This window comes from Coregonus clupeaformis, chromosome 37 (assembly GCF_020615455.1).
Source record: "Coregonus clupeaformis isolate EN_2021a chromosome 37, ASM2061545v1, whole genome shotgun sequence".
NCBI lineage: Eukaryota > Metazoa > Chordata > Actinopteri > Salmoniformes > Salmonidae > Coregonus > Coregonus clupeaformis.
The window spans coordinates 18,127,827-18,145,204 of NC_059228.1; the positions used below are offsets into that span (position 1 = coordinate 18,127,827).

The 17,378-nt window shown below is 43.1% G+C and overlaps 1 protein-coding gene across 6 annotated transcripts in view; it reads left to right on the forward strand.

Annotated features, from left to right (window-relative positions):
• LOC121553364 (mitogen-activated protein kinase kinase kinase kinase 3) overlaps positions 1-17,378 on the forward strand; it is a 76,975-nt gene that overhangs the window by 35,536 nt on the left and 24,061 nt on the right. For all 6 annotated transcript variants that reach the window (XM_041866412.2, XM_041866414.2, XM_041866413.2 and 3 more), the window contains exons 2-4: positions 3,716-3,773; positions 16,673-16,763; positions 16,994-17,058. In XM_041866412.2, coding sequence (XP_041722346.1) covers positions 3,716-3,773; positions 16,673-16,763; positions 16,994-17,058 — 214 coding nt within the window. The remainder of the gene's footprint in view (positions 1-3,715; positions 3,774-16,672; positions 16,764-16,993; positions 17,059-17,378) is intronic.

Sequence of the window (17,378 nt, forward strand, 5' to 3'; positions counted from 1 at the left end):
AAATATATTTTATATTTGCCTTGATGACAGCTTTGCACACTCTTGGCATTCTCTCAACCAGCTTCATGATGTAGTCACCTGGAATACATTTCAATTAACAGGTGTGCCTTCTTAAAAGTTAATTAATTTGTGGAATTTCTTTCCTTCTTAATGCGTTTGAGCCAATCAGTGGTGTTGTGACAAGGTGGGGGGGGTATACAGAAGATTGCCCTATTTGGTAAAAAACCAAGTCCATATTATGTCAAGAACAACTCAAATAAGCACAGAGAAATGACAGTCCATCATTACTTTAAGACATGGAGGTCAGTCAATACGGAAAATGTCAAGAACTTTGAACGTTTCTTCAAGTGCAGTCGCAAAAACCATCAAGTGCTATGATGAAACTGGCTCTCATGAGGACCGCCACAGGAATGGAAGACCCAGAGTTACCTCTGCTGCAGAGGATAAGTTCATTAGAGTTACCAGCCTCAGAAATTGCAGCCCAAATAAATGCTTCACAGAGTTCAAGTAACAGACACATCTCAACATAAACTGTTCAGAGGAGACTGTGTGAATCAGGCCTTCATGGTCGAATTGCTACAAAGAAACCACTACTAAAGGACACCAATAAGAAGAAGAGACTTGCTTGGGCCAAGAAACACGAGAAATTGACATTAGACTAGTGGAAATGTGTCCTTTGGTCTGGAGTCCAAATTTGAGATTTTTGGTTCCAACCGCCGTGTCTTTGTGAGACGCGGTGTGGGTGAACGGATGATCTCCCCATGTGTAGTTTCCACCGTAAAGCATGGAGGAGGAGGTATTATGGTATGGGGGTGCTTTGCTGGTGACACTGTTTGTGATTTATTTAGAATTCAAGACACACTTAACCAGCATGGCTACCACAGCATTCTGCAGCGATATGCCATCCCATCTGGTTTGGGCTTAGTGGGACTATCATTTGTTTTTCAACAGGACAATGACCCAACACACCTCCAGGCTGTGTAAGGGCTATTTGACCAAGAAGGAGAGTGATGGAGTGCTGCATCAGATGACCTGGCCTCCACAATCCCCCGACCTCAACCAAATTGAGATGGTTTGGGATGAGTCGGACCGGAGAGTAAAGGAAAAGCAGCCAACAAGTGCTCAGCATATGTGGGAACTCCTTCAAGACTGTTGGAAAAGCATTCCAGGTGAAGCTGGTTGAGAGAATGCCAAGAATGTGCAAAGCTGTCATCAAGGCAAAGGGTGGCTGTTTGAAGAATCTCAAATATAAAATATAGTTTGTTTTGTTTAACACTTTTGGTTACTACATGATTCCATATGTGTTTTTTCATAGTTTTGATGTCTTAACTATTATTCTACAATGTAGAAAATAGTAAAAATAAAGAAAGATCCTTGAATGAGTAGGTGTTCTAAAGCTTTTGACCGGTAGTATATATTACAAGGTTGATAAGATAGTCCTCCTTCCTGAGTCCAAGCAGTTTCTAAATGAACTCTAATCTAGTGTTTGTGTCCAGTCTTAAATTCATTAGGCCTAAACCAGGATGGGCGATGGGGGAATAACATCTGATATCAGTTTTGCTCATCAAACCATCACAAGATTTCAATCAACTCACTTTAGACAGATCGCCTGAAAAGACTGACAGAGTGAGTCATCTAGCCTAATGTGGTGTGCTGTGTTGATGAGTCTTAGTCAAAGGGAGTGTTTTGAAGTGGGTTAGATCTGTGATATAAGGAGATGGATGAGTTCAAGTCAGTCACCATGTTAGATTGTACTGAGGAAGAAATGTTCCTTGAATTTTAGTCTCAAGGAATGCCAATGTTTTCAGTCTGTTTCCATCTCTGTGAGGGTTTATTTTTCATATTTTTCATTCTCAGTCTGATGGTTGGAATGCAATAAGCTACTGTTTGAATTGTTAACTGCTCACAGAATAAAGGGAAAATCCACTCAAACTAATTTATTGATTCTTTTTTTCATTACTCCAATGCTGATACAGTCCCAAAATGTTTTGCATGTCAGCAGTCAAGTTTTCAAGATATTGGACTTTCAAGAAGCAAAGTGTCACCTGCCACTAGGGGTGTAACGGTACATTTATTCTTATAGAACCATTCGGTTCGGTCAGCACTGTGAACCCTAATGAATACATAAAAAATGAAATGTGTATATATATATATACACACACACAGTATATATATACACACAGTATATAACACTAGGCATATAGGCTATACCTACACTGCATTGTAGGCCTGTGCCTCTTAGGTAAATCTGAACTGATTTTTTTTTATTTTGGACTATTCCGTTAAAACAACTAGAGGCACGTTGTAATAATTGCTGCATTTCAAACTGTCATTTTGTGAGGCGCAACCGGGAACTAGTTTTGTACGATAGCGAATGGTGGGGTCGATAAACCAGAATTGGAGGATCCTCAATCATCGTTTATATCTCCAGTTTGGGAAAATTTTGGCTTCCCAGTAGATTACAACAGCGATGGAAAAAGTTGTGGATAAAACGTTAACAGTATGTCGCCACGCTCAACAAGAATAGCCTATGCAGCTGCCAACGACTCAAATATGTTGACACATTTACGGCGGAGCAAGACTGAAACGCAGAGACAACAAACACAACATAATTTCCCTCTGCATTGAAGCAACCCTTGGCAGCTGATTCTAACCAAGCAAAATAAATTAGAAGTGTGATAGGTGGGCTATGTTTATATTTTTTACAGTCTTTAGTTTATAGCCGCGTATATGCGCCCGTTCTCGGTGAGAATAGGGGGTTTCGGCAATTTGGGAAAGTGCTCAAGCCACATTACGAACTTCCCTCTTCACCCATTTCATCCTGAGGACCCACTTCTCCCACATGGTGGCCTCTGACTTCACCTACTAAGGAAATGGCCTCTATAACAGCATTTACGGCAGTTAAATGCAACAACAAAACAGTATTTATAAAAAGCAATCTATTAATGTGGGTTTTGAACTCTAATTTGTTTACACGCATGATAGCTGTACTTTTAATTTATGGTTGACACTGCTTGTTGGCCATTAGCCAATCTCCGTTTCTCAACGAGTTCAAATCACATGAATGTATCCAACTGATATTTACAACTTCACAACAGGTAAATTCCCACTTACCACATGGTTACAAATGCAGCATCAGTGGAAACTTGAGGCCCAACATACCAATCCTGTCACAACAGACAATGCCAGGAACATTGTGAATGCTGAGCATTGTGACTGGAATTTAATTTCCCCGCTGTACCGAAACCGAACTGTGACCCCAAAATCACAATATGTACCTGAACTGTGGGTTTGGTAAACCGTTACACCCCTACCTGCCACATCATCATGATGATGCAAAATGCATTGTCTTTATGATCTTATTTGCTTTTCAAAGGCGACTCATTCATCTTCAGTAATATCCATCAAACGTATTTGTTTATGAATCTCTTTGTAAATATACTGGCATAAGTTCAGTATTATTATAATAATGTATTATTATTATATTATTATCATACAATACTTTGGATACATGTGTTAGTGTTAGCCTGTAAGGCCAGTTAGCAGTTAAGCAATGTTATCCTACAGTAGCAGCCTACTGACTGCTCTAGCCTACCCTTTCTCAGGCTTAAACACAGTGTTGGCCTGACAGAGACCAGTCCTCTCTAAACCCCAGTATGTTCCCTCCTACTGACAGCTGGCTAATAAATGCTCTCTCGCTCTTTCTCTCCTCCAGGCCCGTAATGTCAACACTGGGGAACTGGCTGCCATTAAAGTTATTAAACTTGAACCTGGTAAGCTCTCCTTTTTTGCCGTGTGTCATCACTGTTTCCCTCTCCCGCCTCCTCCGTTTGTCCCTTTTTCCTTCCTCCCCTTCTCCTTTCTCTCCTCTCTTATCTTATGTCTGTCATCCACCGTTTCCCTGGTTTTCTCCAGTCTTTTACAAACCCGTTTTACAGTAGGCCGTCTCGTCTTCTGTTGCAGAGACATAATCAAATGTTTATTTTGTTAATCTTCCTCTGTCACCAGCCGCTGAATCTAATTATCCCTTAGAAAGACAAGGGCCATGTCCGAATACCCATGATTGCATCCTAAACAGTAGGCCGTTTGAGTATGGGGGAAAATGTAGTTTAATAGTATGTGACATTTCAAAAATCGAGTATACTTTCAATGCCCAGATGTCATACTCATTTCGGCTTTGACAACAGCTGATCAATTAGATATGGGGATGCGCTACCGAAATCAACGCAGTCACGCATGACGCAGTATGCGAAAATGGAATGTTTAATAGTATGCGACATTTCGAAAATCGAGTATGGTTTAAATGCCAGGATGTTATACTCATTTCGGCACTTCATCTAGTAGAATTCGATGCACACTTTTCCAGGTGGGCTGCGAGTTATAGGCCCTAGTTCTCTTCAAGTAGCCAAACAACAAAACTAGGCTACTTAATTGGGAAGATTCCCGAAGCTTCTGCGGTGGTGTTCAGATGTAGTTTTTGTTATCCTTAAAATGATCAAGTATTGCATCGTAGGCTACATCTTAGAAAACAAGGTATTTTTTATTAAATTTTTTACATTTACATTTACGTCATTTAGCAGACGCTCTTATCCAGAGCGACTTACAAATTGGTGCATTCACCTTATAGCCAGTGGGATAACCACTTTACAATATGTTTTTTTTTTGGGGGGTGGGGTGGGGTAAGGGGGGGGTAGAAGCATTACTTTATCCTATCCCAGGTATTCCTTAAAGAGGTGGGGTTTCAAGTGTCTCTGGATGGTGGTGAGTGAGTGTCCTGGCGTCGTGAGGGAGCTTGTTCCACCATTGGGGTGCCAGAGCAGCGAACAGTTTTGACTGGGCTGAGCGGGAACTGTGCTTCCCCAGAGGTAGGGGGGCCAGCAGACCAGAGGTGGATGAACGCAATGCCCTCGTTTGGGTGTAGGGACTGATCAGAGCCTGAAGGTACGGAGGTGCCGTTCCCCTCACAGCTCCGTAGGCAAGCACCATGGTCTTGTAGCAGATGCAAGCTTCAACTGGAAGCCAGTGGAGTGTGCGGAGGAGCGGGGTGATGTGAGAGAACTTGGGAGGGTTGAACACCAGACGGGCTGCGGTATTCTGGATGAGTTGTAGGGGTTTAATGGCACAAGCAGGGAGCCCAGCCAACAGCGAGTTGCAGTAATCCAGACAGGAGATGACAAGTGCCTGGATTAGGACCTGTGCCGCTTCCTGTGTAAGGCAGGGTCGTACTCTCCGAATGTTGTAGAGCATGAACCTACAGGATCGGGTCACCGCCTTGATGTTAGCGGAGAACGACAGGGTGTTGTCCAGGGTCACGCCAAGGCTCTTTGCACTCTGGGAGGAGGACACAACGGAGTTGTCAACCGTGATGGCGAGATCATGGAACGGGCAGTCCTTCCCCGGGAGGAAGAGCAGCTCCGTCTTGCCGAGGTTCAGCTTGAGGTGGTGATCCGTCATCCACACTGATATGTCTGCCAGATATGCAGAGATGCGATTCGCCACCTGGTTATCAGAAGGGGGAAAGGAGAAGATTAATTGTGTGTCGTCTGCGTAGCAATGATAGGAGAGGCCATGTGAGGATATGACAGAGCCAAGTGACTTGGTGTATAGCGAGAATAGGAGAGGGCCTAGAACTGAGCCCTGGGGGACACCAGTGGTGAGAGCATGTGGTGCGGAGACAGATTCTCGCCACACCACTTGGTAGGAGCGACCTGTCAGGTAGTACGCAATCCAAGAGTGAGCCGTGCCGGAGATGCCCAACTCGGAGAGGGTGGAGAGGAGGATCTGATGGTTCACAGTATCAAAGGCAGCAGACCGGTCTAGAAGGACAAGAGCAGAGGAGAGAGAGTTATCTTTAGCAGTGCGGAGAGCCTCCGTGACACAGAGAAGAGCAGTCTCAGTTGAATGACCAGTCTTGAAACCTGACTGGTTTGGATCAAGAAGGTCATTCTGAGAGAGATAGCAAGAGAGTTGGCTAAAGACGGCACGCTCAAGAGTTTGGGAGAGAAAAGAAAGAAGGGATACTCAAAGTAGATTTCTGTTTTCTCACTTAAAAGGTGTTTATTGTTCTCTTGTCCTTCGTCTGAGCTTTTAAACTAAATACTGAACCATCTTTAGATTTCTGAATGTGTTGGCACCGGGACTCGGGATGTGGCTGCGTTATTGATGTCATGTTAATCATGCCTTTTGAATTGAACAGATTGTTTTAGTTTTGTAGGCTACCTATTTAATTATTTAATTTATGGATCAAGCCTTGGCAGCCATTCTGATCTCCTTCCCAATGATCAGTGCTTTAGTTTATTATGTTGCTGTCCAGCAGTTCTGAATTTACGATGCACCCGACTGTCCACGTTTTTCTGTGCTATAGCCTTTTGATTTGAACATTTGAAAAGTTTTGGTGTGTACTAGACTGTTTGATTTCTATATGTTACAGCACTTTGGTTTCACTAATAAATATGTTGAAATGGAAACAAATTATCTGTTTCTGTCTTCAGTCCTTTTTTAAAGGGCTTTGAAAATTACACTCAAAAACACAAATTCAACAGAAAAGAAACACTTTAGAGGAGAGGTAAGGGGTATGAATGATGATGCTCATAAATCACAAGCAGAAACAAACTAAATGTTTATAGTTCCATCTAATTCATTAATTCAGTGTACTGTGAACCAACATCCAGGCAGAAATCATGACTGATGAGAGAACCATAAAAAGGCATTCATTGGACTGTTAAATTGTAAAGACAAGACGATGGCCATGTCTGAATACCCATACTAGCGTACTACATACTTAAACTGCATGCTATTTACTCATCGTCACATGCTATTTAGCACGTACTGTTTAGTAAAAAGTATGCAGTATGCCACAGATTGACTGAGTAGGTGGGGCGGTGCCCCCCAATACCACTGTATAGGTCGAATGTGATCGTCTGCCTATAACCAGTTTGAGTAGGCCTATAACTCCATTCATATTCTGTTCAGTTTAGAGAAATTAATCAAATTGGAAATGAGCTATTATCAGGCTGCTTAATGCGATGCAAGTCTTTTGAATTTGGAAAAATCCACCCGAACTTGGCCCCGCCCCACCTACTCAGTCAATCTGTGGCATACTGCATACTTTTTACTAAACAGTACGTGCTAAATAGCATGTGACGATGAGTAAATAGCATGCAGTTTAAGTATGTAGTACGCTAGTATGGGTATTCAGACATGGCCATCGTCTTGTCTCCGTCTTTACAATTTAACAGTCCAATGAATGCCTTTTTATGGTTCTCTCATCAGTCATGATTTCTGCCTGGATGTTGGTTCACAGTACACTGAATTAATGAATTAGATGGAACTATAAACATTTAGTTTGTTTCTGCTTGTGATTTTTGAGCATCATCATTCATACCCCTTACCTCTCCTCTAAAGTGTTTCTTTTCTGTTGAATTTGAGTTTTTGAGTGTAATTTTCAAAGCCCTTTAATGGAAGTGAATGCGCGCTGCTAGGCTACATTCCGATCATTCTAGAGCACAGCTCGCGAGCCTAACAAAAATAACATGCAGCACACGTAGTGTCCATAGAATGTTCAATCTGCAAACAACAACAGACACTTCCAAGCTGCCACCTAAATGTGTGCGTGTGTTTCTGTGTGCGTTGTATGCAATACACATGCATATCTTTACCACTACAGTTGGATTACATTCCTCCCACACAGAAAGCTTGTTTGAGTGCATGATTTTATTTTTGCTGCACACTGTAAATATAATTATGTTCAGCACATGAAGCATTCTTGCATCACAAAGAGGATTAGGCTAAATTGACAAGATAACATCCTTGTGTCCGTTTTTCAGTTCAAGTGGACGAAATCTCCTTGTGAGTATTTTGATGGCATCCTCTTAAGAGATGCAGCTGTAGATTAGTGAGGTAGCAACCTAGTCTGTCTACTGGACAAAGATACTTTTCGACTAAAGCTGTGTGTCTATTGTCTGTCTGTGGGCCTTGTCCCTTGATGTACTTCTAACCCAGGGTTTCCCAAACTCAGTCCTGGGGACCCCAAGGGAAGCACATTTTGCTTTTTGCCCTAGCACTACCCATCTGATTCAAATAATCGGTGCTTAGTGATGAGTTGGTTATTTAAATCAGTTATGTAGTGCTAGGGCAAAAACCAAAACATGCACCCGCGCGCGGGGGGGTGTTTGGGAAATCCTGGTCTAACCTGACGAAAGCTGTTCACTCATTGAGATTTTTATATTTACATTTTAGTCATTTAGCAGACGCTCTTATCCAGAGCGACTTACAGTTAGTGAATACCTTTTTTTTTTTTTTTTACTGGCCCCCTGTGGGAATCGAACCCACAACCCTGGCGTTGCAAACGCCATGCTCTATCAACTGAGCTACATCCCTGCCAGCCATTCCCTCCCCTACCTTGGACGACGCTGGGCCAATTGTGCGCCGCCCATGAGTCTCCCGGTCGCGGCCGGCGGCGACAGAGCCTGGATTCGAACCAGGATCTCTAGTGGCACAGTTAGCACTGCGATGCAGTGCCTTAAACCACTGCGCCACTCAGGAGTAATATATATATAGCCTAGCTTCTAAATTGCTACGAATTTAATCTGAAGGATATTAATGAGCTTTGCCTCCTAATGTGTCTCAGATTGCAAAATTCCAGTAAATTTCCCTGGTTTTCCAGAAATCCTTATTGGAAGATTGCTGGAATTTTTGGAAAGTTACCATAATTTTGTAACCGTAGTTTCATTTATTTTAGGCCTAATAGTTAAATATTAAGGACATTGAACAGGATCTTAAGCACTTACAAATAAGTAACATATACAAATTGCAGGGTTTTGGCTTGTGAGTGCTACTTTCAAAACTACTGGCTGAAATTATACAAAAACTCTGCTGCATCACTTTAAATATATAAAGAGATATGAGGGGTTGGAATGCACCCAATGTATGATAGGTACCAGATAAGACATTAGGAAGCATTCAATTTCTTCCCACATTGCTTTAATTGGCAGTGAAATGAATTTGTAAAAGGCTGAAACATGGGGAATGGTCTGTCCATTTCGGACATGGCCATCGTCTTGTCTCCGTCTTTACAATTTAACAGTCCAATGAATGCCTTTTTATGGTTTTCTCTCATCAGTCATGATTTCTGCCTGGATGTTGTTTCACAGTACACTGAATTAATGAATTAGATGGAACTATAAACATTTAGTTTGTTTCTGCTTGTGATTTATGAGCATCTGGCTGACGTGACATGGTCACGCTGGGAGCGATTACAGTTATGGAGCTACTTGATACGGACAGCGTCATCTCAGGCCTGCAGATAGCATTGGTGCAGTGTTGAATATACTAAAGCCACACGCCCACACCAGCTCTTCCTTCCGCACACTGCATCATTGCTTCCCACCTGAGATATTTTAACTTGACATTTTAGTCATTTAGCAGACTTACAGGAGCAATTAGGGTTAAGTGCCTTGCTCAAGGGCACCTTGACAGATGTTTCACCTAGTCTGCTCAGGGATTCAAACCAGTGCCCTTCTACTCTTAACCGCTAGGCTACCTGCTGCCCTAGGAGTCTATGCAGCTAGACTGACCACCACATGAGTTATTAGCTCTGACTTTGCTGATAGCTATTTTGAGGAAAAGTGTACTAACTATGCCTGTGGTATATGGTTGTCCCACCTAGCTAGTTTAAGATTAATGCACTAACTCTGGATAAGAGCGACTGCTAAATGACTTAAATGTAAAATGTATGGTAACTTCCGCTCACCTGCCCTCAAACGGTTGGAGCATATCTCATTGCCAACTGTATTGTTGTGCAGCATGTGTAGTTGTCATGCCCAGCTGAAACCCTAGAGCCATAACTTAAATGTGGGTAAAAGAGCTGACAAACAGCAGTTTTCAATAGCATTGCGTTTCATATCTTAGCCTAGCATTAGCCAAACATGTCTTAAACTCATTGAGTTTTATATATTACACCTATAACATAACAGGAGGAAATGATCCCTCTTATTCAATGTTGGTGTTGTTAATGTTAGCCACACACTAACTTTAACAGAGGGGAAAGATTAACTGTGGTTTGTTAGGCTAGCTGTCAGGCTGATTGTCCTGCAGAAAGGCCAATGTGGACACATGCTCCATGGAAATGTAGTGGTCACAGTCAGAGGAATGTGTTATTGTTCACTAGAACAAGCAATTTATTTTTAGATTTCTCTTACGGGTGTTCGAAGCCCTGTACTTATCACATTCTTTCCAATGTCTCTGTTCCCTATTGCTCAGGTGCACGTGCATGCGTGTTTTCTAATGTCTGTGCTTCTAAGTAGGTTTGCCGTGTGTGTGTGTGTGTGCGCGCTACCCTCTTCTTGTATTTATTATTCCCCAGCTTTGAGATCTATACACAAAGTGATGACTACAGGACACGCTTATGGAGTCTGGCTTCAGGAGATATGGAAATGTCATGCTTCAGACTTGTGCTTTTGCTTACATGCTTCAAGGTTTTCCTCAAACTTTCCTTCTGTTGACAACTGAGTTGCTTGGCTTTGAGAAAATGTATTTTAGCTTTGACTTCAGACAGTTCTCAAACAGTAAGCTGGAATCAGCAGATGAAATGGGCTGTTTTTCACATCCATCCTACGTATGCAAATCCTTACATGACTCACTGCCCCAACAAACACTGCTGCAACACTTTTTATTTAGAAGAAAGTTTGACTTTTTGTTTTGACTACTTTGCCAGGAGGCAGGACCTGTATTACCCAGGGTACCAGCAGCAGCATTCTGCAGTGAAACTGCTAATGGAATCAGACTAATGAACCACAATACAGTCCCTATGGAACCACCAGGGAGTTATATGTTTTGCAGTTTGGACTCGCGCACCCATCAGAACATGTCAGGATTGACTGTCTTAAAGCCTGGGTTGTTGAATAACAAACTAGTGTGTGATAAAGATCTATTTGAATCCTCACAGTGAATAGGCTACTATGGATTATAAACCGGGTGGTTCGAGCCCTGAATCCTGATTTGGCTATCAGCCGTGGTATATCAGACCATACCACGGGTATGACAAAACATTTTTTTACTGCTCTAATTACGTTGGTAACTAGTTTGTAATAGCAATAAGGCACCTCGGGGGTTTGTGGTATATTGCCAATATACCACGGCTAAGGGCTGTATCCAGGCACTCCGCGTTGCATTTTGCTTAAGAACAGCCTTTAGCTGTGGTATATTGGCCATATACCACACCCCCTCGGGCCTTATTGCTTAATTATAGGTGAATCCAGTACTATACTGGCCACAGCATACAGTGGGGAGAACAAGTATTTGATACACTGCCGATTTTGCAGGTTTTCCTACTTACAAAGCATGTAGAGGTCTGTAATTTTTATCATAGGTACAAGACCAGAGAGCTGTGTAAGGACATCAGGGATAAAATTGTAGACCTGCACAAGGCTGGGATGGGCTACAGGACAATAGGCAAGCAGCTTGGTGAGAAGGCAACAACTGTTGGCGCAATTATTAGAAAATGGAAGAAGTTCAAGATGACGGTCAATCACCCTCGGTCTGGGGCTCCATGCAAGATCTCACCTTGTGGGGCATCAATGATCATTAGGAAGGTGAGGGATCAGCCCAGAACTATACGGCAGGACCTGGTCAATGACCTGAAGAGAGCTGGGACCACAGTCTCAAAGAAAACCATTAGTAACACACTACGCCGTCATGGATTAAAACGCAAGGTCCCCCTGCTCAAGCCAGCGCATGTCCAGGCCCGTCTGAAGTTTGCCAATGATCATCTGGATGATCCAGAGGAGGAATGGGAGAAGGTAATGTGGTCTGATGAGACAAAAATAGAGCTTTTTGGTCTAAACTCCACTCGCCGTGTTTGGAGGAAGAAGAAGGATGAGTACAACCCCAAGAACACCATCCCAACCGTGAAGCATGGAGGTGGAAACATCATTATTTGGGGATGCTTTTCTGCAAAGGGGACAGGACGACTGCACCGTATTGAGGGGAGGATGGATGGGGCCATGTATCGCGAGATCTTGGCCAACAACCTCCTTCCCTCAGTAAGAGCATTGAAGATGGGTCGTGGCTGGGTCTTCCAGCATGACAATGACCCGAAACACACAGCCAGGGCAACTAAGGAGTGGCTCCGTAAGAAGCATCTCAAGGTCCTGGAGTGGCCTAGCCAGTCTCCAGACCTGAACCCAATAGAAAATCTTTGAAGGGAGCTAAAAGTCCGTATTGCCCAGCGACAGCCCCGAAACCTGAAGGATCTGGAGAAGGTCTGTATGGAGGAGTGGGCCAAAATCCCTGCTGCAGTGTGTGCAAACCTGGTCAAGACCTACAGGAAACGTATGATCTCTGTAATTGCAAACAAAGGTTCTGTACCAAATATTAAGTTCTGCTTTTCTGATGTATCAAATACTTATGTCATGCAATAAAATGCTCCCCACTGTATGTAGATACATGATTTATTGGTTTACACAGTGAATGCTCCGTTCTAGTAGGGTATGTATGCCAGAACAAAGTGTTTAGTATTGCTAAGCATCAGGGAGAGGTTTGGCTCAGTCTTCACTGATTGGTTGACTGGAATGTGAGTTATGCAGGGCTGAGCGTCTGATAGGCTGGGTCTGGATTTCAGAGGCAAAGACCTTGAGCTATTTTCATGTCAAAATCTTATTGACACCTCAATTCTGATTTATTACATCCTATGTGTTGTGATAATTGCTTTGTTTGCTCTATATCCTGTTAGTACATGTGCCTTGCGATCGTGATACTGTATATAGGCCTAAAGGCCAAGACAATAAGAAGACACAGTGGCAGAATAAATTCAACCACACCTTTGTTTTATCACAAAACCAGATAGCAACCTCTGTCCAGTGAAGTCCACAAAGCATATTGCATGTACAGTAACAGACAGTTACATGACCTACAGCATGGTCAAGCTAGTTAATGTTTCCGACATTTTCGGACCACTAAACAACTATTGATTTAGAACAGAGTTACCGCAAGTTGCAAAGAAAACAGGAGCTGCCTCCTCTATTCCAGTACCATTTCAACTTTAACATTTCAACATCATCAAATCACCTCTGCTTAGTCTAATACAGTGACAACTAAAAAATACCAAAAACTGTTTAGTCCAATCAACGTAAGCTAAATATGTGGCTGTCCATGGTGCTGATGTCTGTGTGTGCGTGCGCATTCGTGCAAGTAGAAAAACATGTTGACTCACCCTACTTGTAGAGAAACGCCAATGCCATCCTCCTCTCTTTCATGTTGACGAAACGGTCTATCGCTCTGTCATACAGTACACTCTACCTCGCTAGCCTAACTTCCATTCATGGGCAACGTTAGCTAGTTAATATTAGCCTTCTACATCTAGCTACATATTGAACTTCCATCCTCTCAGGCCAGGGGCACAACAATGTATGAGTTAATGGTAGGATCAGAATCGCCATTATAATCATTGGCCAGTACCGGAGAATTAAGTAAAACCACAAGTCCAAATCTCTATCTCCATCCATGGCTAATTTAGGAAAGGGCCAATTTTAGCTAGCTGGCTAGCCACCGGAGGACAACAACACAACACGATGCAACATTTCAAGTTTTTCTGTCAATGACATATGCTCTCAATGGGATTTGATAGGAGTGACGCCAAATCCAAGATGGCTTCCTTTGACACTTTTTTGGTGCGCCAGGACCATTCACAGTTGAGCTCACTCAGTTTAGCTCAACGCTGATTGGCTAATGTTTTATACTTTTTTTGTCAAGGGAGGCCAGATGCTCGCTGGCTTCCCTTGCCTTCAATGCTATGGGCAGCAAAAATGTAATACTTGTTTGGACCAGACAGCATCAGATACAGTGCATTCGGAAAGTATTCAGACCCCTTCACCTTTTCCATATTTTGTTACGTTACAACCTTATTCTAAAATTGATTAAATGCAAATGTAAAAAAAAATTTTACATAAGTATTCCAACCCTTTGCTATGAGACTCGAAATTGAGCTCAGGTGCACCCTGTTTCCATTGATCATCCTTGAGATGTTTCTACAACTTGATTGGAGTCCACCTGTGGTAAATTCAATTGATTGGACATGATTTGGAAAGGCACACACCTCTCTATATAAGGGTCCCACAGTTGACAGTGCATGTCGAAGCAAAAACCAAGTAATGCGGTCGAAGGAATTGTCCGTAGAGCTCAGAGACAGGATTGTGTCGAGGCACAGATCTGGGGAAGGGTACCAAAAAATTTCTGCAGCATTAAAGGTCCCCAAGAACACAGTGGCCTCCATCATTCTTAAATTCCTAGAGCTGGCCACCCGGCCAAACTGAGCAAACGCAGCATCATGCTGTGGAGATGTTTTTCAGCGGCAGTGACTGGGAGACTAGTCAGGATCGAGGGAAAGATGAATGGAGCAAAGTACAGAGAGATCCTTGATGAAAACCTGCTCCAGAGCTCTCAGGACCTCAGACTGGGGCGAAGGTTCAACTTCCAACAGGACAACGACCCTAAGCACACAGCCAAGGCAACGCAGGAGTGGCTTCGGGACAAGTCTCTGAATGTCCTTGAGTGGCCCAGCCAGAGCCCGGACTTGAACCCGATCGAACATCTCTGGAGAGACCTGAAAATAGCTGTGCGGCAACGCTCCCCATCCAACCTGACAGAGCTTGAGAGGATCTACAGAGAAGAATGGGAGAAACTCCCCAAATACAAGTGTGCCAAGCTTGTAGCGTCATACCCAAGAAGACTCGAGGCTGTAATCGCTGCCAAAGGTGCTTCAACAAAGTACTGAGTAAAGGGTCTGAATACTTATGTAAATGTATATTGTAGATGGCCTACACTTAAGGAGACAGAGGCGCTGTTTCACTCGCTCGGATGCTTTCTCCTGTGAGAATCATTCAGCCTCTTGCAAATTGAAGGAAGATTATGACACACAAAGAGATGAAAGATACATTATTTTGTATTTGTTATTATTTTTAGGTCAATTCTTTTGGGCCTGGCTTCCCTTGACCCCCATGAATACAAGCCACTGCGTGAGGACAGTGACCCGTAAGAGCCATCTCTGACGCAGAACCAAGCTGTCATGCTGCAGCATCCGTGTGTTGCTGGAAGATATAGCCTACCATGTGACAGTGTTAGCACTTAGCAAGCTGTGTGGCTCCATCCCTGCTCAGGGCACTAGCAGGATATAGGTGGTTATGCAAGGATTAATCATTTGGCTACTTACCCACATTAATTCATAGCAGGTTTTAGTGACTGGAAAGGGATAAACCTCTCCATGCATAACTTGTTTATAAGGCTTATGTGAATTATTACAGCTGTATGCCTTTTTGCCCGCTGTGTTTCTACACTTCCTGTCAATATATTACATTTACATTTTAGTCATTTAGCAGACGCTCTTATCCAGAGCGACTTACAGTTAGTGAATGCATACATGTTTTATTTTTTATTTTTTCATACTGGCCCCCCGTGGGAATCGAACCCACAATCTGCTGGGGGCCTTGGGTCGGACTTGTTACCATAGTAACAGAGATTTGCCTTCGCAGTATGGGTCAGGAAGGGCACTAATTCACTTAGACAGTCACATATCTGAAGGGCTTGACACCCAGATAAAGCCTGAAAGCCACAGCCAGGGTATCCATCAGACAGAGCTTCACCTCGGTGTCAGAGGTTATGTCAGAGCTCGAAGGGTGGAAAGGTAATCTTGATCCATGGACTATGTAAGCCTATGTATGCAGAAGCCAACTCTACAATATTCACCCACAGCCATTCTTAATGTTGTCAAAAGCAATCTGCCAGAGATGGTTTCTGATTGTGGATGGATGTGAGTGTCTCACTGGTTTCACTTTTACAGTGTATGGATGGAGCAACTGAAACTGTCATTTTACATTTGAATAAGATATATTTTTAAGCTGGCACCCCACTGAAATGATTGTCTTTTAGCAATTTTATCCATGCTGAGGTGTGCTGTCATTTCATGTAAGCCTGGGCTCTTTTAGACATGTCCCAGTGTTTGAAGGCGTTCTAAAATAGCTGGATCTGATGCAGTTAGCGCTACTTTCAATTCCTGCATCAATATATTTACTGTAGACACTACAGCCTCCACCAGCGCACATCCTAATGGTGATCAAAACAAGTTCTATCATGTTTACCATCTGCATGAATTTGAAATGATTTCATCTCTTGGTGTCTGTATCCTGTGACGAATGCTGGCTGTATTGGCCTGGTAGCCGTGTCTGTTTATGCTTAAGCTAAATTCTCTAGCATTGTATGGCATGACAACAACATGTCATGAGGATGTGGCTAAAGCACAAACAGATCTAGCCACCGGGCTAATGCTTTGTGTCCTGAACATGATCTACCCTCCGAGCAAATGCTTTATGGCTTGAACATGATCTAGCCACCAGGCTAATGCTTCATGGCCTTAACATGATCTAGCCACCAGGCTAATGCTTTGTCGCCTGAACATGAGCTAGCCACCAGGCTAATGCTTTGTGGCCTGAACATGATCTAGCCACCAGGCTAATGCTTTGTGGCCTGAACATGAGCTAGCCACCAGGCTAATGCTTCATGGCCTGAACATGATCTAGCCACCAGGCTAATGATTTATGGCCTGAACATGATCTAGCCACCAGGCTAATGCTTCATGGCCTGAACATGTAACTGATCGGATGCCTGACTGTTTGATTAACAGGTGAGGACTTTGAGGTGGTGCAGCAGGAGATCATTGTGATGAAGGACTGCAAACACTCCAACATTGTGGCCTACTTTGGCAGCTATCTCAGGTAAGACTGACATACTGATAGATCAGTTGGACACTAATGATACAGCTGTTTCAGGCAGCTATGCCTGAAATGGACTATGTTGTCATTTTGGATGGAGCTAAGTTTCAAGTACAGCTAAAATGTCAGTTTTTGGTCTAATTAAGACCTGTTGTCTGATTGATGCTGTGAGTCTTGCAGTCCCAGTCTTGCTGTCTTGTGGTCTGTTGTGTATCACTTTCCTTCTCCTCCAGGAGAGATAAATTATGGATCAGCATGGAGTACTGCGGAGGAGGATCTCTGCAGGATATTTATCACGGTAGGACACACACAAACACACTTACGCACATAGTCTCTTCAAGCAGACACCTGTTCTCACATTCACAAAGTCACTCACACTGTGGTGACCTACGCATTCACCCATGCTCACAGTCACCCTAATAGAATAGCTGTGTTTTCATCTAAAAACCGACCATAAAGCACAATAAATGAAAGCTTGTTGCAATCAATATCCACACTCTTTCCACTTTTCCAACTTAAGCTGTCATAGCCAGCCAGCACAGTAAATAGCAGTCTTAAGTGAAACATCTGGTGTTGAACTCTAAATTGTGTATGAAACGCTTGAGATACTTTGTGTTG